Source organism: Aulostomus chinensis, chromosome 20, assembly GCF_037954235.1.
Source record: "Aulostomus chinensis isolate RoL2024-O1b breed Wild chromosome 20, RoL_Achi_v1.0, whole genome shotgun sequence".
In the NCBI taxonomy this organism is placed as follows: Eukaryota; Metazoa; Chordata; class Actinopteri; order Syngnathiformes; family Aulostomidae; genus Aulostomus; species Aulostomus chinensis.
In genome coordinates this window covers 8,829,502-8,855,031 of record NC_141339.1, presented here as the reverse complement: position 1 = coordinate 8,855,031, position 25,530 = coordinate 8,829,502, and the positions used below count along the sequence as shown (strand labels likewise).

The 25,530-nt window shown below is 41.0% G+C and overlaps 1 protein-coding gene across 1 annotated transcript in view; it reads right to left on the bottom strand.

Annotated features, from left to right (window-relative positions):
- Positions 1–25,530, bottom strand: part of syne2a (spectrin repeat containing, nuclear envelope 2a) — a 99,007-nt gene that overhangs the window by 10,074 nt on the left and 63,403 nt on the right. The window contains exons 79-94 of the mRNA XM_086190516.1: positions 24,770–24,940; positions 24,374–24,507; positions 23,449–23,641; positions 22,320–22,502; positions 21,264–21,377; positions 20,994–21,148; positions 15,570–15,717; positions 13,605–13,699; positions 12,763–12,994; positions 12,338–12,535; positions 10,078–10,188; positions 9,286–9,441; positions 6,836–6,994; positions 6,017–6,183; positions 668–830; positions 2–192 (exon numbers count right to left, since the gene is read on the bottom strand). Coding sequence (XP_086046642.1) covers positions 2–192; positions 668–830; positions 6,017–6,183; positions 6,836–6,994; positions 9,286–9,441; positions 10,078–10,188; positions 12,338–12,535; positions 12,763–12,994; positions 13,605–13,699; positions 15,570–15,717; positions 20,994–21,148; positions 21,264–21,377; positions 22,320–22,502; positions 23,449–23,641; positions 24,374–24,507; positions 24,770–24,940 — 2,570 coding nt within the window. The remainder of the gene's footprint in view (position 1; positions 193–667; positions 831–6,016; positions 6,184–6,835; positions 6,995–9,285; positions 9,442–10,077; positions 10,189–12,337; positions 12,536–12,762; positions 12,995–13,604; positions 13,700–15,569; positions 15,718–20,993; positions 21,149–21,263; positions 21,378–22,319; positions 22,503–23,448; positions 23,642–24,373; positions 24,508–24,769; positions 24,941–25,530) is intronic.

Sequence of the window (25,530 nt, the reverse complement as noted above, 5' to 3'; positions counted from 1 at the left end):
CCTGAGCCTCCTGTCCAGAGCCATGGCACAGATGGTCCTCCAGTGCTGGTCTAGGCTATGGCTTGTTTCTTGCAGGGAGTCACTCTCCACCTCAACGCTGCCAGCAGCATCTTCATCACGCAACAAAACATCGCAAAGACTGAGCACTGACGCTACACCCTCTGTGTGCTGCTCGATGTCCCTCTGCAGCTCCTGGCCACACACATGGACAGACATTGCATCAGTCCATGTAAAAAATTTCACAGATACACCAGCAGAAGAAACAACCACTCCCAAAATTAAACAAAAGGACCCACTGATATAAATGAATTATTAATCAAAAACTGACAAAGAGTAAGGAGGAGTGGCAAGAAAACAGAAAAAACTGGATAAAGAAATTATGGAAAAAAACTGAACAAAATATTAGCAATGTTCGAGGAAAATGAATAAAAATTAGTGAAACATAACAGCAAAATGAAAATAAAAGCCACTGACAGACGTAGTGACAAACTGTAGGAAAGTACACTGGTGAAATTGTGTGTATGTGTGCGTGTGCATGTGTGCCTGTGCGTGTGCATGTGCGTGCGTGTGTGTGTGTGCATGCGTGTGTGTGCGCGTGTGTGTGTGTGTGTGTGTGTGTGTGTGTGTGTGTGTGTGTGTGTGTGTGTGTGTGTGTGTGTTTGTACACCTGCTGCTCTGCCAGCCGCCTCTGGATCTCTTGATGGTGACATACACTGTAGGTGATGGGTCTGGACAGCTCAGCCTCAATGCGGGATAGCCACGAGCGGAGGTTACTCATGTTCTTATCCAGCTTCTGCACAGTTACCAGTGTCTCCTTCAGTTTCTTCACCCTAAAAAACACAAAAAGATTTTTCTTATGTTTAATCAAAAAGGAAAGCCAGTAATATGAGGACACAGAAAAGACAAAAGGCAGAGCAAAGAGAAAAGAATGATAGGAAAGACAAAAACAAGAAAATTTAATGCAAGGACAAACGAGAATAAGTTATAGGCCCTGTTCTTTCTTCTAACAACTCTCAGGTGTCACACACGAGAAATTCTACAATCACCATGGCAACAGACCCCCTTGCACATGCACACACCGACTGGTGTCATAGCAACACTAAGGACAATAAAAGCTCTCTTCTGTGGCTTAAAAAGCCTGAAGTGTGCCCCATTTGGGACTTTGAGTTAATTTCCTCATTTGATCCTTCCTTTGCTGTCGAGGTCCAGCAAAGCCTGTCAGGGGTGGGAGTATTTTCCTCTTAGCCTTAACACGCAAAAAATGAGCACTAAAAACAGCTGTGAGTGTAAGAAGGCTGAAGAAAGTATGATAGGATCCCAACAGATATTTGCAGTGTCTGGAGTAGTTTTAGATTTGAGCTTATGAAAGTCAGTTTTAATATTAGAATAAATATTATTCCAGGCTGATTTACATGTCAGACTTAAGCTTAGGTCTGGTGAACACTATACCTTTGAAAAGTAATGAGACAAACTTGATATGTACTGAACAAAATCTGTTAATACTGCAATGAAAACGGGTTCAGAACATCAGCTATTTGCTATACACACACATAATAGTTGTCATAATGATAATTACTTCAGCCATAATATGAGTGGCACAAGAATGAGACCTGAAATCCTTAAAGAATATCCAGTACTTTTCGGTTAATGTTCTGCAGAGTAAAATATGTGAGCTTGACTTTTGAAGCCTTTATGTGTCTTAAAAACAGCCATGCCAACAAGCAGCTAAATGAGATTACAAATGTTAGCACTCTTAAAGCACAAGATGCACAATTCTGTGGTAATGTTGAATTCATGTGTCTGCTGTGCAGTTGATGCATAGCATAATGACAGCTTTCTACTCCCAATGATTACAATTATGCTTAAGAAATTGTAAAAGTAGTGTTCATTCTGAAGAAAACGTACAAGTCTCGTACTTTTTCCCCCACTGGTCTCATTTTCAGCAATGATCAAAATTCACTGTAAACATCCCATTGGCTTTTGGTCGAGCTACCTCATGGCGGTGGTAACTTACATGTTGTCCAACAAATTACATCATCTCTGTGGCAATCTTAAGGGACATTTGCAATATCAAGCCCTAATTTAAGAGCATGCATAATATGTGTAGTCACTTGCTGATTCCTTGTGCAGTTTATGTTTCAAGCTTCAGACTGTATTTATGGCTGTGTAATAAAGACATACAGTCAGAGTAAATTCTGTCAGGGAAATACTCTTCTCTTCTCTGCAGACCCTCATCCACTAAATTGTATCTCTTTCTCCTACCCGGCCTCTACCTCTGACAGCCAAACAAAGCCCAGCAGTTTCATGCAGAGGCCCAACAAAGACACAAAACCCAGTCAGGGGTCTGTGCTGACTAAAAGGACAAGAGTAGAATGGGTGGAGGAGAAAAAGGGGGAAAAGAGCTAGAGGATAATTGAGGATATATGGACGGAGGACAAAGTTAAGGAAGTGCATCTGGCTGTAGGAGAGCTCGTTCGTAATCTAGTCCAAACGAGTGACATTTACTTTTGTCATGAAAATGCAGATCTTTTAAGTACATGTGCATATGGAGCAGTTTTGGTGGGAGTCAGTAATGGACGTACACCTAATTTTGCTTTTTAAATAAACTTAAACTTAAAAAAACTTTTCCAGTGTGTGTATTTCTTGCAGCAGGTTACATTAGAAAACAAAAGAAAAATGTGAGCATAATTCATTCTCGACGAACAGTAGCCTTAGAGTTATACTCTCAAAAGTATTTTTGTCCTTCAATTAATCTCAGGTTTCCTATTATATTATTATTAAATATCTCCTCCTGGAACCGTCATCTTATCGTGGTGGAGGAGTTTGAGTGCCCTAGTGACCCTAGTAGCTATGCTGTCAGGGGCATTTTGGCCCTGGTAGGTTCACCCAAGGCAGACTGGTCCAAGGCGAAAGGCCAGACAAAGAATGGTTCAACAGACCCTTCATGGAAGTTAGTACAAGGAATTTGTGCACCCAGCCCGGAGGGGCACCGGGGACCCGCCCTAGAGCCAGGGCCCAGTGTAAGGGCCCGATGGCGAGTGCCTGGTGGCCAGGCCTTAGCCCAAGGGCCATTCAGTCTTTCTACCGGAGAAGTGATAGTCTGGTCCGTGTTGCCGGCAGTAAGACAGACTTGTTCCCGGTGAGGGTTGGACTCTGCCAAGGCTGCCCTTTGTCACCGGTTCTGTTCATAACCTTTATGGACAGAATTTCTAGGCGCAGTTGGGTGGTGGAAGGGGTCGAGTTTGGTGGCGGGAAGATGTTGTCTCTGCTTTTTGCGGATGATGTTGTCCTCTTAGCTCCATTGGGCCACGATTTACAGCTCTTGCTCGGACAGTTCACAGCCGAATGTGAAGTGGCTGGGATGAGAATCAGCAACTCCAAATCTGACGCCATGGTCCTCAGCTGGAAAAGGATGGTTTGCCTACTCCGGGTTGGGGGGGAGCTCCTGCCTCAGGTGGAGGAGTTTAAGTATCTTGGGGTCTTGTTCACGAGTGAGTGTAGGATGGAGCAGGAGATTGACAGGCGGATTTGGGCGGCATCCGCAGTGATGCGGGTGCTAAACCAGTTTGTTGTGGTAAAGAAGGAGCTTAGCCAAAAGGCAAGGCTCTCGATTTACCGGTCAATCTACATTCCAACCCTCACCTAAGGTCATGAGCTTTGGGTAATGACTGAAAGAACAAGATCGCAAATACAAGCGGGCAAAATGAGTTTCCTCCGCAGGGTGGCTGGGCTCTCCCTTGAAGATAGGGTGAGAAGCTCAGTCATTCGGGAGGTGCTCAGAGTAGAGCCGCTGCTCCTTCATGTTGTGAGGTGTCAGTTGAGGTGGTTCGGGCATCTGGTGAGGATGCTTCCTGGACGCCTCCCGTGGGAGGTCTTTCAGGCATGCTCAACTGGGAGGAGGCCTCGAGGCCGACCCAGGACGCGCTGGAGGGATTATATCTCTTGGCTGGCCTGGGAACGCCTCGGAGTTCCCCCGGAAGAGCTGGTGGAAGTGGTTGGGTAGTGGACAGTCTGGGCTTCTTTGCTGAGGCTGCTGCCCCTGCAACCCAGACCAACCGGCTAAGCGGAGGAGGACAATGATGACAACGACTATTATATTATTTAAAAACTACCCTTCTCAAATGTATATTTGTTCTACCAAGTCCAAAGAATACTATCATGGGACTTTGTTGTGCCTTGGTTGTGGATTTTTTAGCCTCTTTCAAAGCTATATTTTAGGTTTTAGTCAACAAATTGACCGTTGTTTTTTTTTGTAATCAACATACTGAGTATGTCATGTAATGTATGAGATCAGTGGTGCCCAGATTGGGGCCTACCACAGAGCTCAGCTTAGCCCACCAAATTTTGGAAATAAATAAATAAAGACAGAAATATAATAACAATAACAACAACAACAACAACAACAATAATAATAATATCATTATCATTGGATCGTAATAATCTAGTACAACCCAGGTTGTTATAAACTGTAAGGTTTACATGACCACCATCAGTAAATGACTAATGTACACATTAATCAACTGTTAATGAATTGTGAACAAAGCATAAACTAAACATTATTAATGTGCCCTTATCAAAGCATTTTTTTCCATGAAATCAAATCAGTTATAAAGTAAATGCAGTTGCTGACAGTGATGATGAGCCTCATTTGTGAAATGTTGCTCAGATATTTGTTTTTGAACAATATGAGACTTTTTTTTAAACCTCAGTTTTCTTATGGACAAGTAGCAAAGCCTAATTGCTATTGGTAACTCCTTGCCTTTTAAATCAAGGGTGCACCTTAGAATCCTTGCAAGGCTGGGTGATTGACAGCTACAAAGTACACAAGGACCAAAATAAATCATACAATAAATAATATCTGTCAGGCTTTGCTTCCTGTCTTTTAGACATTGAGAGCTAAAAAAGAACACAAGAACATTTTGTGTTCCTAAGTGCTACCATTCGCCACACTGGCTCAATGGAGCTTGTTCAACAGTGTTAGACCATTTTCATTGTCCTGTTTAGTCTCATAGCTTTCATATACTCAATTTCTTGAAGCAATTGGTAGCCCACTAGCTATCAAATCCTAAAAAAAAACAAAACAAAGAAAAACACAGTTGGCTACCTGTCCTAGCAAGAAAATTGAGCATCTAGCAGCTAAAGAAACAAATGTTTATCTAAGTTGATAAAGCTGAGGGTGAAGTTGTTTTGCGTCTGCTATATAACTCAACATTTTTTGCAATCACAGTAATAATGTAAAGGCATGTTTTGACATCTTCAGCTCCATTTTGACCAAATTACAATTAATGCAACATTACCCAATCCATATCTCACAATAGATGTATTTGAAAGTTATTTTATGGAATTGTTGGGAGAATTAAATTCAGGCAGACAGACCACTCCCCTTCTCCTGACCCACCCTCTGTCCCTCATATCCTCACGCTCTGTCAGACTGCAGATCAAGGGGGCCGGTCAGTGTGGACTTGAAGCCATATGGCAATGTCTGAGATTCAAGCACAGCTTTTTTTCATTGTGAAGGGGGTGGGATGGGTGTGCTGGGGTTTTGCAGTATCTTCTGCTCATCCACAGGACAGCCCATCTGTCTGATGCAGGGGCTTAACCTAAAGTCTATACATTAGAAAGCATCTATTCTTGGCAGCTGCAGAGTACAGCAAACACAACAGCAGGTGGATGGATGCTTATGAGAGCTATTGTTGAATTACGGACCCTAGTTAAAGCCTTTCGATGTTTAATGATGCTTTTTAATGCTGAGTGGCATTGCTGTAAAAGGTGCTTGAGTGGAGGGATAATTACAGAGTAAAATGTGTGTGGGACTGGCTCACTATCAACAAAAACAGCTGCACACATATCAGATTTAATTTAACACATTTATATGTTCCTTTGAAGTAATTACTGACTGACATCCACACACTAAACTGCAGCTCTACTAGACAATTATGTCGCTCTCTTCTGGGGACTTTTGCTTAATTGGCTTAAATACAAATGAGAAGAAACTGTCTCGTGCTGGGATACTCACCTGGCTTCAATGTGAAGGAAGAGGTTATGCCAACGCTGGTTCACCTCTTGCAGGGAACTGTGGACTTGGGTCTGCTTGGCCTCATCACTGGCTAGCAGCAGCTGCTCTCCCAGCTGTTTCAGGTGGCTCTTATTCTCACTGAACAAATTGATTTCCTCCATGCAGTCCTGAAGTGGCATGACAAAAGATTATGTTACTTCAGATCATGTCCTTAGCAGCAAAAGGCAAGGAAACCTGAAAAATAACTTCAATCTGCATTGCATATCTGTTAGATCTTTAAGTATGGAACTTAAAGGGGCAGCAAAATCCACCAACTTAACATGTGAGGCTTCAGTGTAATACGTCACAAGGAATTCCCATCTTAAGATATCAAAGGAATGAAATGGACTACCATTTGATGCTAATTTTCCAGTTTCATATTGCTGCCCAAAACAATGATACTGCAATGCTCAAAGCAATTATGTTGTGTACTAAATGAGCATGCTCCACGATGAGACAGGAAGGTACAAAGGGCTTTCAGTCATTGAAAGGACAACTGTTGTGTAGGAACAAAAGGAGTGCAGCCATTCCATTCCAGGCCACCATCTGGTTTAAACAGCATAATGCATGTTGCTCATATATGGATTTTAATCATCTCTACTTAAGTGGTGCCAATGGCCTGATTCACTGTGGGGGTGCACAGAACGGGTTGATGGGGGCCACCATGAACAGACAGTACACATAAAGGTTATGAAAGCAGTATAAACATCTGTGTTAGTTTCTGTGTACGGTACACTCAAAAACAGTACTCGGCTGGGGAAATATTCATATTCCTTCTACCTTTTTCAGCTTCTCAACCATTTCCTCGATGCTTAGATCTGCACTGTGGCACACCTTGTTCTCCATCTGGGTCAGCCAATCACAGAACTCCTTGTTCTTGTCATTAAAGATGGTCCATGCATTGAGGCGGTCTGTGATTTCCTGCCTGCGCAATGATACCTGGAAAAGAATCCAGTTGGAAAAAAAGTGATTAAGGCACAATTCACATGTCCTACATAACAAGCTCAAAAGGTACAAGTGTGTTCTCAAAAGTATTCAAATGGCTGTCACTGGGAGGGGATACCCTCTTGAAAAACAATTATGTACATGTACTCAGTTCACTCTGTACCCTTTCTTCTAGTCAAAAGGTTTATTTCTGGAATCTTAAAGACCAACATTTTACTTTGGAGATAACAAATGTATCTTTGAGGGACCAATTTGCAGAAGTGTACTTTTAAGTATAAAGCTGTTTTTTTTCTACTCATATATAATTAATTCACTGAAAAATTCAAATATTTTACATCAAAAGTTGCAAAATCAATTAGTACCATCGTTACCAGAAATTAGAGAAAGTATTTTTTTCTACAAACAAGTTAAAAATTTTGCAAACTTCAGCTAATTATTCCTGGTGGAACATCAACATTGTTCACACTAATAACTTCCTTAAAACATTAGCATATTTGCTTCTTACAACCAGAGGTCTATTTTCCAGGCACTGCTCCAGGATTTTGTCCAAAACAAGCACAAATTGTGCTTTATGATTTAAAAGCAAACCAAGAATTTCTTAACACCAACAGAACAAATGTGCCACAATTATAATATTAATTTTAGACTTTCTGGAGAGAAGAAAGTTATAAGACTTTACACTTATAATAAACAACTGTATATATGTATATATTTCAACTTAGTGACTGGAGGTACCTAAAAGAAAGAAGTTGAATCTTTATTTCTAAATGACAGTATAGAAATTGTTTTTATATATTGAATTAGATATAATGAAACAACATGAATATGAAAATGTTCTTTTAGTATACTGAGGCAGCAGGGTCATTTAATCTTGCTGTAATCTCTAATCAAACAAATTGAGAGAAATCCTCAGGAGAGACTGGCTGTTTGATCAAATTAACAAGTTCATTTTCTTAATGACAGCTTAAAACATCCCATTACATCACTGAGGAGGTGATGATCTTTTGTTAGATACAAAGGCAGCAGCTATATTTTACCGTTCAGTGGCATTTATTTGATTTAAATGAGACCTGAGGTGTGGCTTTAATATACTAACACCAGCGGGCCTTTTTGACTCAAGGGTGCCTTGTGATGCAGTTGTCTCCCATTTGAGGACTTTTTGCTTCCCCTGGAACAATGGAGGCTGCCCCTGAATCCCTTTAGCCAAGCCAGGCCATCTGCTCCGCACCCATTCCAGTGCCCCCCCCCCCACAAGTGCAACCTGTTAATTGTGCAGAGGACGCTGTTGCAACTCAGCTCAAACACCCAGCCCTGCCAGGAATTCGTAGAAATGAAAAATCAAATGTGTGAGGGAACAGCTGAAATTATTTAGCATTAATACAAAAAAAAAAAAGCACTAATATTTACTCTTCCGGTGTTTGATTCAGTCTTTCCTTGAAGAAATTCTCTGGTCAACAGGAAACTAAGTTTTATGATGCACAGTCCTGTAGGGCAATCTTAAAAGAGTTGTATTGATGGGATAGTCATTACCATTTTTGTACAGATAATAAGGTGCATACAGAGCCTCAAATTGAAAACCTGGTGGACACAGTGGTGGCTGCAGCTGCATCTGTGAATGCAATTAACTCCTGCCAAGACAGGAGCAGGTGGATGCCTCCTACTCAACAGCAGACACAATTAGCAGCAGCGCAAATTTTCCCACAACCATTTTAACTGTCAGCAGAGCATGTCAATATGGTTGGTTTAGGCAGAACAAAAGTGCACTTGTGTTTAAGCCAAAAGACTTAACTGTAGGAATTTGAGCCAGCATGTACAGTATGAGCTACTTTCCCCTTCGGTGTAGTTACAGAATTAAGTTTGTTCTCTTTTCATGTGATTGCTCGGCACGTCGGAGTGTGTTACAAACGAAAGCTGTCCAGTCTTTCAAAAATTTGATTTAACAACTATATATTTCAGCTTTCAAGCTGAAAAATGACAAATTTAGTAAAATGCAAAAAAAGAAATACAAATAATTTCCCCTGTAAAAATGGAAAGAAAGAAACAATGTAGTTTTCCCTCCATGAACTGTCAGATCAAACAAATGAGTGTGTGTTCAGTTGTGTTGTGTAGTCTTTGTGTCGCTGGTCACCACCAAGATGCCACTGGTGGCAAATTTCTTCTTCTACTCCCCAAATCTAGCTCTCTATTTATCTGCACCATCTGTAATCTCTCACATGTTCGTGATTTTTTTTTATCACTGTTGTTCTCTCTTTCACTTTCTCCCCTTTCTTTCTTTCAGTTCTCACCTTCATACACAGCTCTTCCCACTGGCCATGGAGTTGTTCCAGCTGCTGTTCCAGCAGAGCAGAGTCAGTGGCCGCAACATACTGAAACAAGTCAGTCTTCATGGTGGCCAGTTCCCTCAATCCACTGGCTAAATGCTGCAGAGAGATTCCTGTCTTCTGCATAACACACACACACACACACACACACACACACACACACACACACACACATATATATATATATATACTCTTAAACACTCCGGTCAGGCAGCCATGAACACGCTTCTCTGCCTCTTCCACGCCAGTGTTCGCTCTGACCGTCCAGATTAAAGGGCTTTGGATGGAACAGGGGGAGGGTAAAGGAGGTAGAAAGGGGGAGGGGTGTGAGAGCAGGGGGGTATTAAATAAGGGAAAGGGGGGTAAACTCAAAAGCACTGTGGTGGAATGGGGGTTAGATACTGATGGATTTGAGGGGTGAAGGGAACTTTGGCTCTGTTTTTACTGTGAAATGCATCAAAGGATGCAGGTGACAGCTGTCTCTTTCCTGTATATATATATATATATATATATACACACAGTTCACAGATGTCTCTTTCCTGTACATATATATATATATATATATATATATATATATATATATATATATATATATGTGTGTGTATACACACAGTTCACAGATCAGTACTAACAGCTGATGTGCAATTCCATGTTTCAAAATTGGCATTGTGATGGAAGAAATATTTTGAAGTGTGAATGAAAATAATCTTTAGGTAAATGAAGGCTGTTATAAACACAGGGCTAAGTTCTTATCACCTGAATATATTCATCCTGCTCAGACTCTGCTGGCCTCTCAGGCAGCTGTTTCTTCAGCTCTTCCAGTTGAGATGTGATGCTGGTTACCCTGTTCTGAAACTGCAACCATTTCTAGATAAACAGCAAAAAAATATTAACAAACATTTAAATCATAAATGGCTTTGTTTTTGCATTAAATACATTAATAAAGGGGAATTAAGAACAATCAGATTCACAAACCAAATCTAAATTGGTAAAATTAAAAAAATATGCAATTTTCATGTGTTGCTGATTAAATCCTTTGTAACATTAATGTCAAATTTGACTGTCAAATGCTGAAGGAATTGAGAAAACCAGCTTTTTCTTTTTTCTAAATATATTTTACTATATTTCTACATCTCAAACAATATGAACTGAATGAAAATAAAACACAAGCTGAATACATCAATATATTGTGAACAAATAAAACCAACTCGACCAAGAATCATTTACTCAACCAGGACATAGCTTCTTGTTGTCAGTTCCACTCTGTGTTATTGCTAATCGCTGTGCCATCTTTGACACACTGATCAGAGGGATTTCCCCTTCGCCGGGTGAATCCTGTTGAGCTTAAAAGGGTTAACACAACTTTCCCTGACCCTGCTGGACACCCAAACATTCAGATGCTTTAATAAGCATAGGCTAATAAGGTTCAGACATCAACAGCAGCTGATAGGATTAAAAAAGGAATCAAACACATCATTCAAGCTATTAAGCAGTCAGTACTTGACAGTCTTCTTAATACTCCCAGGTAAATCTGGTAAACGATGAGGTATTTTGTTCCTGCAGATTTTGCAAGTTTGTTCAAGTGGCACACTCCATTTTTTTAGTTGCATAGCCATTCATTGTCCGTGTCTTCCTGCACAGTGTAACAGATGTGCACAGTAATAGAATGACAGGCATCAACACTGTAACCAGCTGGTTACACCCTAAGTTTTTGTGTGTGTGTGTGTGTGTGTGTGTGTGTGTGTGTGTGTGTGTGTGTGTGTGTGTGAGTGCGCACACACACACGTGCTGTTGAGATATAAAGCAATGAGTCATGCAAAGCTGCCCCCCCTCATAACTGGCCTCATGTCAACAGTATGAGGCTCCAGCCCTCTTTTAGTAACTATTGTACTGTCCATCCAGTGCTACTTGGTTTAAACCTCTTAACATTTTTTTTTAATGGAAACTATAAGCCATTAAATCCAAAAAGTATTTTTCCCACAATTTTGTAAAAATATGGAAAAAAGTGTTCTGGTTTAAAATAAACAATTTATACCACATAACCTTCATGTCAAATTTTACTGAAAACACAGAGACAAAACAACAACAACGAAGAACCCCGATTAAAAACATGTCCAAAGTCCATCCATTGTCTTCCGCTTAAGGGTCGCGGGGGGGCTGGAGCCTATCCCAGCAGCTACGGGTGAGAGGCGGGGTACCCCCTGGAAAGGTCGCCAGTCCATCACCGGGCCAACACATCAAGACAAACAACCATTCACACTCACATTCATACCTATGGTCAATTTAAAGTATCCAATTAGCCTAGACCCCAATTGCATGTCTTTGGATGGTGGGAAGAAGCCGGAGAACCCAGAGAGAACCCACGCAGGCACAGAGAGAACATGCAAACTCCACACAGAAAGAGCCCGCGCGCGCCGGGACTCAAACCCAGAACCTTCTTGCTGTGAGGTGACAGCGCTAACCACTGCACCACCGTGCCGCCTCATGTCCAAAGTAAAATGAAGAAATCATTTGGAGTAAAAAGAGTTTGGCCTCACTTGAAAAGGTAACAAATGTTGATTTTGGTTTTATTTTGCATAACAGATATAACCAGTGTATGTGCACCTCGCATGGAGTAGAAGAAGACTGAACACAGAAAAACTGAACAGGTGCCTATAGATGAATGGAGCTAGAGGAAGGAAGAAGGTTTAATCTGGAACACAAAATGAGCATATAGCATCAAGACTGACCTCATTTAGGTTCAGATAAAATTCAGTTTAACATAGACAATGAGTATTTCACTCATGTTTTTTTTCCCAGGGTATGTCCAGGTGTCTCCAAGTTTCCAGGTTTTACCAATTGGTTCATAAATGCCACACACTTTTTTTTTACCCAATCATAATCTGAAATGCTGAGACACTGACGTGGCAAAGATACAGTAAATACATTTGAAGAGTAAAGTAAGGACGTTCATTTATCTGGAAATATGACACACTATAGGTTTATTGTAAATAATCAGTCAATTTTGCTATTTTACCTTAATAGTCGTGTCGACATGGGCTTTCCTGTCAGCCAGCAATGAGAGGGTACGTTTCCAAACCTCCTCTATGGCCTGGAGCTCCAATTGCAGTTGACTTAGACTTTCTGACTTTGTCATAGCTTCGCACAAATTTCGGCCAGCCTCCTGAGTCTGAGTATAGATGGTAAAGTGTTGTCCCAGAGTCTTTTCCAAAAGCTTAAACAAATATTAGGGAGAAAAAGGAGTGTTATGTGTGAAAGTGTGATGTATTCCTTTTATACATCATTACATATTGAATTTGACTGATAACTGTTGACACCTTGTTCCCGCAACAGAAAGAATAGAGCATGTTTCTCGCATATAAGGTCTTGATTTTGAGAAAAAAAAAAAAGCCTCTCAAATTGAATAAAGTCTGACTGGCTAGATTCGAAAACATAACCAACCTGGCAATTATCGGCACAGCTCTGGAGCTGCTGCAGCGTACACAGAGCAGTACTAGCAGGGTGCAGCAGAGGTTCAACATCGCTGAGCAGCCTCCACAGAGGTTTCAAGCCACGTCGGTAGACCCTCCACCAGCTGAGCCGTTGTTTTGTGGTAGCCCTGCGTTGAGCTGCAAGGGACAGAGACCTAAACCATCTCTCTTTCATACATGCCACTTTTGCCATGAGCTCAGATCTGTAAAGGAAGCAACAAAATATGTTCAGTGTTTTGGCGAAGACCATTAAATAACCTCTATGTATAACATGGGAAAGGAATATAATATGAAATTGGAGCTGATTTTTCATAAAACAATAGAACATTTTAATTTCCCTTGTTAAAAAAAAGCATAAAACTGTCATAAAATTTAAGTAAAAGATTTGAGCTCACACAGGCAAATGCTAAATCAACATTGAGAGTCTCTCTTACTGTTTGTATCAGTTCCAGCATTGGGAGAAGAGTCAAAACTTTCCTTTAGATCTCATTAAAAAAATTAGGAGCTCTCCAAGTATCCCAAAACCACACAAATGATTCACACAAGGAGACATTTGGCTTGTCCAAGGCTGGAAACACCCACACATACTAGATGGTCACAAGCAAGATGGAAAACCTCATATTTAGTTATGTTACCAATGGCAAAGTTTGAAATATTTACGATAGGCCAACCTGCTTTGAAAACTCAGTGCATGGAGAATTTCTTGCTTCAGACAAATATTTTTGTCAAATGGTAGGCACTCAAAACATCTTAAAGTTGTATAACAGCATTATGGTCACTGACTTTCCGGTCACTGACTTTCCGATCACTGACCTTTTCTCTCCTGTTTGTTTCTCGACAGACTTCACTGCATCACAGAGAAGACCTTGCAGAAGCTGGTTCCCACGGATCATTTCAACCTGCTGCTTCTGGATGAGTGACAACACAACATTAAGTATTTATTGCTAGCACTTTGATAGAGTGATGATACCAATTCTGTTTGGCTCAAACTAAGATCCTCAATTGAAAACAAATGGCACCTAAGCTGCCTAATGTCCTGCCACCATTACTGTGATATATTAAATAAGCTTTTGCGATAATGAGTAGATTAATTCAGCTGCAGCTATGCAGTAATAAACAAACATATCTTTGTCAGCATGGTTGTAATTTACTTTGTATAGATAAACTGCAATTAATCTGCAGATGTAAAGATGTGAAGGATTTATCAGTAGGAAAGTTTTCCTATCGCATAAAAAGTTTCTCCTACAATCACACTGTTCCATCCACAACTACTCTGGCGCTGTGGGAGACGACCGCCTTTCCTGTTGCTCCGCAGCTCCAAGCTAATGTTTGTACTTTTTCTTAGCTTTTTATACTTATATCATCTTCCACGGAGACTCTGTGTATTACTTTTTATATATCACATGGATACTTCAAATTTTATTTTTATTTTGTTCACAACTGTATTTAATAGCTATTGTTGATAGATATATTTTTTGATAGTTGATAGTTATGCTATTGCACTACTTTTGTATTACTTTTTGTATTTCTCAAGGGGTTTCTTGTATGTATACTCGGTGTCTGTGCTGCTACTGGAACCTGAATTTCCTAAGGGCTCTGCCCAAAGGATCATTAAAATTCTATCTAATCTAACCTAATCTAATCATTGATCAAAATGAACTCACCATCATTTTTAGTTGCCATGAAAATGGCATTATACCACATTTTGTATAATCTAGTCCTAAATCATCAGCTCTCTAAGCACTTGAATGAAGCACTGCTTCCTTAAACCTGGCACTTTCTCTCTGACCTGGAAACACTGTCAGTCAGGCAAACAACAATGAATTTTCATGAAGGGTTTAGAATACTGGCTTTCATATGAAAGGGAAAAGTTTGAATTTTTTTTTCAAAAAGGAAGCTGCATTTGCTATCTCACCTTAACCTGTATGGCAGCTGTCGAGTCCAAATCCCATGACAATATAGGTTAAATAAACCAAGTATGACACAAATGGTAAAAAAAAAAAACATAACAGCAAATTGCTAAACAGAAACCAAAACTACAAAGCAGAAACTACTAAAATAATAACTTGGTCAGGAAAAGTTGGTATATTCTATCAAAAGGAGTCATTGCTGATTATGTAGAAGCACTGTGACTGCAGCGATTTGTGGTTTATCATTCTGTTTTTGTTGCATTTACAGAATTTTTCTGCACTTCATAACCCTGAAAAAAAAACATGTAACATTGTTTCATTTTATTTTCAGTTAATTTGGCTTTTTGTTTAAACCTCTTTTTTGGCTTTGTTCTTCTCCCTGGGCAGTTTTAATGCTTGTTGTCTACCAGTTTTAATTCAGGTGTTTTCACTGTTCCACCACTAGAAGTACAAAGCTCCAATGGATGGGTTGTATTTATCTGTGTTTATTCATCCCATAATTGGTAGATGACTGACTTGCCTTTAAATGAATGTGTCCTTCTTCCCCTCTTCGCCATTGTAATTACAGCTTAATGTAGTTTGCTATGTCTGCTGTCTAATTGTTTGGTGGTTGTTTCCAATTTCCAAGCGTATTTAATACAGTGAATAAAATGTTTTTTGTTAAAACCAAGAGATTACTGTCTGAGTGTCTGATGCAAGATTTGAATTTAAATCCTTAAGCATTTTAGTATCTTATTATTATTGTTGTATTACATTTTGTGACAATAATCTGCTCACTTTGATCTGAAATCCACATCTCTGTCTTATATTATAGGCCTACCCTTTTATATGAGTAGAAAATGTAGAAAATCTTCAAATCACATTGTACCTGATGAGCAACTAGAATCTCTCGGAGGTTGGAGTAACTTTCAGCTTCACTGGATGTTGACTCCTGCTCCAGCTCCTCCACGATACACATAAGGTCCTCACACTTCTGCTGAAAGTCCTGTGTACACTGACTCTCGGCCTGCAGCTCTCTAACAAATGACATACATGTACAAACAAAACAACATTTTAGGGCTTGTTTTATTTGCTCTGTACTGTATATGCTAATAAATCTTCCATTTATTTTCACCATAACACCCAATTTATGACCACGAAAAAACAGTTGAAATAGAGCGATTGTTTTTGTGTCATATTAATTATCAAACCCTCATCACCAGGTCAGGAGTCTTTGAGTTAATTCTGTGCTGAAATTTGACAATCGCATCAACTCCGCGGAGAATGGTCACAAATTATCTTTGAGGAAGTGTAAGGACTAATGGAGTTAATGTTTGATGAATCTTTAAAAACTCTCCTGCTGGTTCAAAATACTGCTGCCTGTACACTGACAACAAGCACAAGAATTGAGAGCAGGGGAAAAAAAATTGAGTGTAGGAAAAAAAATTGAGTGCATAACTTTTAACACTGAAAACAAACAAAAAAAGATCTGAGAGCAACTGTTGACAAGGCGACTAAAAAAAAGTTTATTAAATGTGTTTTAAGAAGCAGCCCGAGTCAGTCGAATGAAGTTCAGCAGCAGGACACACACCACAGTCTGCAGGACATCAACACCCCTGTCCCAGAGGAGAAAGAACAAGGCACAGGAGAGCAACCTGAATCCAACAAATCACGTCCACTAGCAGAGAAGACGATCCCGGGGCGAAGGCCATTAGTCAACTGGCCAAAGTCCTGCAACAAGACGCTGTGGAAGGGGGTCAACACTGATCTCTGCAACATCCTAGAAGGGATCAAAGGCACCACCATGAAGAAGTTGGAGAGAATGGGCAACCTATTCTATGCCTATGGAGCGGAACGGTTCAGAGTGGCCAAAGGCAAACGGTCTACACCGTCAATTCCCACCAAGTCCAGAAGGCAGACAGAAATAGATCGCCTAGTCAAGGAGAGGAGGCAGCTGAAGAAGCACTGGAGGAAAGCCACAGAGGAGGAGAAGGAGGGGATAAAACTGCTGCAGGAAGAGATCAAGAGCAGGCTTGCAACACTGAGGAGAGCTGAAAACCTCCTGAAGAAGCGCAGAAGGAAGGAGCAAACAAGATCACGCTTCTACAAAGACCCCTTCAAATTTGCGAAGAGTCTCTTCACAAAGACCGACACCAGGAAGAAGTTACACTTCCACCTGACAAGCCACCACTCAGTCCACCAGAGCATGAGCTAGACATCAGTCCACCCAGGTGGAGTGAAGTGGACAAAACTGTGCGCAAAGCAAAGGCCGCATCAGCTCCAAGCCCCAATGGAGTTCCATACAGGCTCTACAAAAACGCACCAGATGTCATGAGATTCCTCTGGAAGCTGATGAAAGTCATGTGGCAAAAGAAGGAGATACCAACATCCTGGTGGAGAGCCGGAGGGATTCTTATCCCTAAGGAAAAGGACTCATAAGAAATCGGCCAGTTCCGCCAGATCAGCCTTCTAAATGTTGAGGGAAAAATCTTCTTCAGTGTGGTTGCTCATAGGCTCGCAGGATTCCTGCAAAGAAACAACCTGATTGACACGTCAATCCAGAAAGCAGGGATCTCAGGCTTCTCAGGATGTGTGGAACATGCTAGTGTCATCTGGCATCAGATCCAGGTCCCCAAGAAGGAGGGAAAAGATCTCCACGTGGTGTTTCTGGATCTTGTGAACTCCTCCTCAGTCCCTCACAACCTCCTGTGGACAGCCTTCGACTACTTCAGAGTCCCACCAGCTCTTACAACCCTTGTCAAGGCCTACTTTCAGGACATCCAGCTCTGCCTGACAACAGCAGAGTACACCACGGCGTGGCAACATCTGGAAGTGGGAATCATGGCCGGCTGCACCATCTCCCCCTGGCCTTCACCCTGGCCATGGAGGTCATTATACGGGCCTCTCGATGGGTGGTTGGCGGACAGCGAATACGACCTGGGCTGAGGCTGCCACTGGTCAGAGCCTACATGGATGACATCACAACATTGACCATGACCAGGGTTTACACAGTACGGCTGCTAGGGAAGCTCCAGGAAAACATTGAGTTGGCTCGCATGAACATCAAGCCGAGCAAATCCAGAAGCATCGCCATTGTCAAGGGGAAGCTGTCAGACCACCGCTTCCACATTGGTGAGAAACCCATTCCAACGGTCTCCGAAAAGCCTGTGAGGAGCCTGAGTCGTTGGTATGATGCCTTCCTCAAAGACAAAGAGCAAGTGGAGCAACTCAGGAAGGATGTAGCCAGTGGCCTGGAGAACATCGACAGAACACTGCTTCCGGGCAAGTTGAAGCTCTGGTGCATGCAGTATGGACGACTTCCACATCTCCTTTGGCCACTAACCCTCTATGAAGTTCCGCTCTCAAAGGTGGAAAAGCTGGAGAGACTGGTCACCTCATACGCAAGGAAGTGGCTTGGCCTTCCCAGGTGGCTCAGCAGCATTGGGCTCTACGGCAAAGGGATGTTACACCTGCCCATCTCCAGTCTGGCAGAAGCGTACAAGTGCATCAAAGTTAGACTGGAGATGATGCTACTGGATTCGAGCGATCCATTTGTAGCCCAAGCGGCACCCATCCTGGCCACCGGAAGGAAGTGGACCCCGTTGGTTGCAACTGAGCAGGCAAAGGCAGCACTCAAACACAGGGACATCGTGGGCCGAGTTCAGGAGGGGAGGAGTGGTCTTGGTCTCGGGGCCAGCACACCGGCCTGGAGCAAGGCCAATCCAGCTGAGCAGCGCAAGCTGGTGGTCCAAGAGGTACGGCGGGAAGAGGAAGCAGGAAGGCGTGCACAGGCTGTGTCTCAGGCAAAGCAAGGGCAGTGGATGGCATGGGAAGGAGTGGAGAAGAGGAATATCTCCTGGAAAGATCTGTGGGAGATGGAGACATTCAGGGCGAGCTTTACCATCAGGGCTGCCTATGATGTGTTGCCCTCTCCTGCAAACCTAAGCCAGTGGTATGGTGAAGACCCCACGTGTCCTCAATGTCCAAGCCCAGCAACACTGAAGCACATCTTAGTGGGATGCAAGACCAGCCTCACCCAAGGCCGTTACACCTGGTGGCACAACCAGGTGCTAAAGTGCCTGGCAGCAGCGCTGGAAAAACAACGGACAAGCGTGAATGCCCTTCCTCCCTTGTCATCCCGTTGGCAGCCAGCACCATTTGTCCGGGAAGGGCAAGCCAGCCTCACTACCATAAGAGCTGACTCTGGGCAGCTGGGCAGAGCACGGGACTGAAAGCTGCTGGCAGATCTGAACAAGAAACTCTGCTTCCCAACTGAGATTGCATCCACCAACCTGCGACCAGACCTCGTTCTATGGTCAACCTCGCTCAAGCTCGTTTACATCATAGAGCTCAAGGTGCCCTGGGAGAGTGCAGTGGAGGAGGCCTATGAGCGGAAGAAGCTGAGGTATGCTGAACTTGCTGCAGATGCTCAACAACAAGGCTGGAAAGCGGCGGTACGCCCAGTGGAAGTAGGCTGCAGAGGATTCGTAGCCACCTCAACATCCAGGCTACTCAGGGAGATGGGAGTGCGAGGGAAGGCCCACAGGCAGGCAGTCAGGGACCTCTCCAGGGCTGCTGAGAAGGGGAGCCAGTGGCTGTGGATGAAAAGAAAGGATCCGACCTGGGCCTTCAAGTGAGCTGATGGCGTCTAGGGAGTGAACCTGGGACGCTGGGATTCACTGCTGAACTCTCTGGAGGTGTCGTGGGATAATCAGTGAAACATCCATGGAGGAGGGCACCCACTTGATAACCCGAAGGATGCCATCACTCATTTGAACTCCACAAAGTCTCATCTGTGCACTTAGGTGTGTATCTATCGAGGGATATCAACATCTAGTCCTACACAACAGATCTGTGATTAAAAATATATTGCTTGCAAACTGTTTGCCTTTTCTTTCAAATAGTTTCCTTTGCTATACTGACAAAAATCGCTCTCCATACCCGTCGAATTCCAAATTCTTCTCCTAACAAATAAAGCCCTTAAATATCAGGCCCCTTCATACCTCACAGAGCTGATAGTCCCCCAGTATCCAGCTAGAACCCTACGCTCCAAGGACGCACGGTTATTTGTGGTTCCTTTAGGCTTCAAAAGTAGAATGGAAGCCAGAGCCTTTAGTTATAAGGGATATCTCCTGTGGAGCCATATCCCAGTCTTGGTTTGGGACACAAACACCATCTCTACATTTAAGAGTAGACCAAAAACTTTCCTTTTTGATAAAGCTTAATGTTAGGACTGGCTCAGGCTAGCTCCTAGTGATACTGCTATAGGTTTGACCGCCAGGGGAATCTCCCATTATGCACTGAGGGCCTTTCTCCTCCTCTCACTCCTTCTGTACTCATTCATATCTCATACATACATGTTGCTAACTTGACTCCCTTCTCAGTCTTTCTGCTTCTTACTTGTTCAGGTCTTATGTCTGTCTGTCTTTCAATTTCTCTCCCCCCTTCTTTCTCTCTGTCCCTTTCCCTTATCAATTTTTAGCTCTGCCCTCTGTTTTCCTGCTCTCAAAACAGATGGCAGTTCTGGATCTGCTAAGTGTTACTGCCTCTTACAGACGTTTTGTGTTGCCCCGGATACAAGATCTGCTTACTCATTTTTATGGTGTAAATTAATTGAAAGAGTGTGATTTTAGACCTACTATACTTATAAAGTGTCCTGAGATACCTTTTGTTGTAATTTGGTGTGCGATTCAAAAAAATGGACTTGGCTTAAAATCTGCCCTGTCCCTATAAGATATTGATGGAGCCAGAGGACACATCTCCTCCAGGATGCAACGCTTGCTACATTAACATCATAAATAGGTTGTCACTTCTATTCCAACCCAAGGCGTCTTAGATCATCATAACAAATGCTTTTAATCTCCCACAGTGGAGGCTCGAGGATGAGAGAGTTAAGGTAGCCCAAAGGCTGAGTTTTAGGTTCCTGTTAACAAATGCTAAAGACATACATGGTTTCTATTACTGTTGATTGCTCTTAGTGTTCTTGCTTGGTTCTGTGTATATTTATTTCTGAGTATATTTAGCTTAGCTTTTGATTTTGCCTTATATTCTATCACAGCCATCTGCACCTTATTGCTGATGTCATACAGTTTTTTGAGAAGAGAGGTAATAAACCCATAGCCCAAAACTAATTTCTCTATATATCACAAATTTGCACTTCAGTTGCTGATATGCATTCATCAATGAGACAAGACATTCTGAAATCCCTTCAAGGATTCCCACAAAGAAATATTGATTACAGCCCTTCTGCGTGTTATCTACAAAAATAAGCCCAAATATTTTGAAGAATCACTATGGAGCCAAATTTACATACCTGTAAATGTCAGTCATGTGAGTCAGACTTTTGGTCCACCGCCTGCTGAGTGTGTGCATTGTTTCTGTCTCCTGTTTACTAAGGGTAAGGTGGCCACTCGTCTCCCTGACATCAATCAGGGATGGAAGGAGCTCACTGAGCTCTAAGAGCTCCCGCTGTACATCCAAGACATAATGCAGCCTGAGTTTAAGATCTCAAAGTCAACATTACATTACATTTATACTGCATAAACAAAAATGATAATGGTGGGAAATAAGAACTCACACCAACCTTCACAGAATCTTTGTTGTTCATGGTGGCCCTCTGACTTTGAGGTACGTTTTGTGTCTGCTTTTCAAAAGCCTTCAGTTGAGAATGAAATAATTTGTGTTGCTCTGAATCCCCCTGCTCACAAAGAAAAAAAGTGGAAGATATAAGACCATAAAAAATAAACATATGCTCTCTCAAATATTATGTACAATTTCTTAGAATTTTTCTCAAAAAAGATGAATTCTTCTGAATTCACGTTCCTCTTTTTTTATTCATTTGTCAACAATTCAATCAAGCATGGACTTTAATGTCATAATGTCAAACATTTTAAAATGGTGATGCAGCCTCTTTTTAAATTTGATATATTGATATTTGATGTGATATTTTAGAGAAATCTAAATCTAAAATTTTCCCCATTGCTTTTCTCTTCCATTTTATTCTTTTCATTGTAATTTAATTGACTAAATTATTTATTTATCTCTTCTGTCTTAATTCACTATTTTATTTGTTGCTGTCTTTTTTCCTTTTTGTCGTTGCCATGGTGTCACTTCCAGTACTTTTTCAATCAACCAATCACAATTTTCCCCATTGTCCCATCCTGTTTAAAAGGAGGCCACATTATCATTTTAAACTTCATCCTGAAGAATGTTCTTGTTTGACTGAAATGTGGAATGATGTGAATTAAGTAGAGAAAAATAAGTACCACAGATTTAAGATCTATTAGCATTTACAACATTGAGCATAAAGTACTCATCTAGTCACCAGTAATCGCATTGTTTAGGTTGTGTTCAGTCCAATTTCACACACCCTGATCTCCAATCATGACACATTTGACAAATTTAAAGTAAAGATTAGAGTGCAGTCAGATCCTTGTGCTGTTACACAGATTTTCTCCTATATTCAGTGGCTTCTTCCTCTCTTCTTCTTCCTCTCATGTATCCCATACTATACACCTCCACAAAGTTTAGTTGACACTAACTACATGACCTCCTGGGTGGATGTAAGAGCTATAGACAGCTGAAATCATGTATCATATTATTGGAGTAAAATTCCATTCACATTTTGAAAATTGCTCACCTTGAGACTTTTTTTTGCCTCTGACATCATCTGGCTCAGCAGCAAAATATCACGAGAGAGCATTCTGGTCTGTGACTGGATTAAATTTGCGGCTAGTGGCTCTAACCAACTAATAAGAGGCTTGGATGACGTCAGTACATCTCCCAATCTGCTTTGCAAGTCTTCAGCAGCATTCTGCAATTTCTTGAAGAACAAATTTAATAAGTGACACAGAGAAATGAGAGGATAGTACAGGAGAGCAGGCATGGAATCCATATTGTTTTATTTGCAATACTTAATGTTGACTGGACTGTGTTAATGCTCCTTTTTTCCTATAATTTTCATCAAAACTCCCTTGAACACAGGCTGATCATAACATCACAGCTGCTTTTTTCCTCTCTTAATAAAAATGAAAAATGGTTTCCACAAGTGCTTCTGACTCATGGATTCTAAAATATACCTGTGTGCTTTTGAAATGGAATGGGAAAACATCAGAGGCTGGACTCAATGTCCTAAACTTCTTTTTTTTTTAGTGTTGTTTTTTTACATGAATGTGCAAAAAAAGCTATAATGCAGCATTTGGACTACACAGTACAGGAGAATCAATAAACCACGGGACATCACTGATAATTCTGCTCATAAGCTCCTTTCCTTTCCAAGAAAAGAAGTCGGATTATTGAGGGAAATTTATGTATTAAGTCCATGATTTGATAAATGAATCAACCCTGTGGGGAGAGGATGAGTCAAGCAGAAAATTTGATGATAATATAGAAAAAAGTGAATAACAATAACAATAATCAAACTGCTTCTCTCTGCAGCCACCATATAACTAATTATTGGAACAACATAATATTTACTATCCCTGAGCCACAAATAAATCAAGATACCCCGCTGTAGATGATTGCTGCAACTGGTACATCTCTTTAGTTAGTATTCTAATTAATTTAAATATCGTATGAAAACATATATTATTTAGTATTGATTATATACTGATATATTTTGACATTGATTTCTTTGTGTAGTCATTTCAAGAAGTACATGGCCATGAATATTTTTCTCAAAGATGTGGAAACTACACGAAAAAGAGCAGGAATTCCTATCTCTACTCAGTACTATGGAAGGCAAGTTCTAATATCAACTCTGAACTAACCTCCACTGAGTGAATCGTCTGTTTGTCGAGTTGGGGTGAAACCAAAGAGTTCAGCAGCACCTCCCATTCATGCCAAAGGTGTTTAAGTTGAAGAGAGAAGCTATCAGAGAGGCGATTATACTCCTGCCAGACAGACAGCATCTCTCCAATCTTTCTGTGCTCGTCCACAAGTTCCTGCAACAAGTCCCTCCACCTAAGACAGAAAAGGCTTTGTTAAGCTCTTTTTATCTTAATTCAAACATGAAGTTACAGACAGGTGGCACACTCAATGAAAAAATGAATTTTTTTTTTTAAATCATTGGAGAAATAAGAACAATGTCCCCATCAATAGGACATGAAGGGGTCACGGAATGTTTTTTTTTTTATTATGAAAATTCTGTGAATCATAAGTAATGGCCTTTACAGTCCATCTTGACTCAGTGGAAAACATATTTAGACAGTGCTTTCATCATCAACCCTCAAATGAGGAAATACCTTTTAGATAGATATCATCAAATAGAGTTCTACAGACTTAAAGACTATAGTGTGTCTACACACACTGAAACTCTGATGGTGGCCCAACAACTTACTAAGAGACACAATATTGTTTTTTCTTTTAATTTATAACTCAATATTGTTAATGCTTCGTGTTTGTCTTCCTAAATTTGTAAAAGTACACAGGCACTGACATGGTTGTGTTGGATATCTTTGTCAAAATTTGGTATACATTTGAAAATGGAGCTTAAAAGTGCCAGTGAAACTGAAGCTTCAATGCACAAACATGTTTTACACTTTTTAAACGTTGTGCCTCAAACAGCATCTTTGGGACTTAAAATTCATTCTACGACAAACAACACTAAGGACAGAGTTAACTGATGTAATGGCTTCTAGAGATTTTAACGACTAGTATTTTTTCATAATATTACATCTTGAGCATGTCACCAACCGCTTTTGCTCTCCCTCCATACGTTCACTCAGTGATTGAGCTGTTCCACGATAGAGCATCTTCACAAGGCTCTGACAGGATTTGTCCATGTCTGTCCAGAGCTCTTTCCTTTGTTTTTCTTTCTCCTGGAGTTGCTGTGAACAGTAAAAAAAACACCTTTACATTTTTACTTTAGATGTATTTTTACCTTCCAACAGCCTCAGCAGAGCTGACACATGACCCTAGCCCAAACAAGACAAAAGGCTTCTCCTAATGCTAACTCAAAAGTCATGATCAACGCATCCAGATTTTGTTTATACTGTACTAAGTGGTTGAAGCTCTGAAGTCCTTTTAAAACTTGCTGCAGTACTAGTAAAGCCTTGTGTCCAGGATGTCAAGGACAGTGCTGATTCTCACCTGAAGGATGTCCATGTATTCTCCAGTCTGCTTCACTGAAAACAGAGGAGCTTGGTGATACTGGAAAGTGCTGCGTACCCTAGTGGTGTGCAGAGAAACTTCCCTCAGATTTCGCTCAAAATTAGCCCAATCCTCCACAGTCTGCTGTAATGTTGGTTTAAGTGATTGCATCTGCAAATTACAGCAAAGGAGAACAGGAAGATATCTTATTGCATAATTCTAAAGTGCTTGTTCCTTTTAAAGAGATATGCTAATCATTTATAGGCTTAAATGTAAAAAAGAAAGAATATTGCCAACAAAATTAAACAGATATTCTTGGTAGATCATTGACTCATGTTAACAAACACAATATTTACATGATTCTAAATAAAATGTAACTTCTATCATTAGAAATATGAGATCTAGTTATCGCTCTGAAGGTACTATTGTCTGCAATTTCGAAATTAAAATACAACAAATATTACAAATGTTTTACTCAACTTAAGCATTTAGCTGTTCAAGTTAAAAAAAACAACAACTTTTTTTTAGATATAGTTCTCTCAAGATGATAATTACTCACATGGTTACGAATTAATGTGGCATTGTGTTATACTATGTAGGGTAATGTAGCACAACTGTCGTTTCAGCCACCAGTGTGCTTTTACTGTAGTTCTGTTTTAGTTTTTTTTTTTTTTAAACACCTTAGACATAAAAAATAATCGTTAAGTGGCAGATTCTCTGCTTCATTGCCCCACACGTGATGTTTGGTGCAGGACATTGCA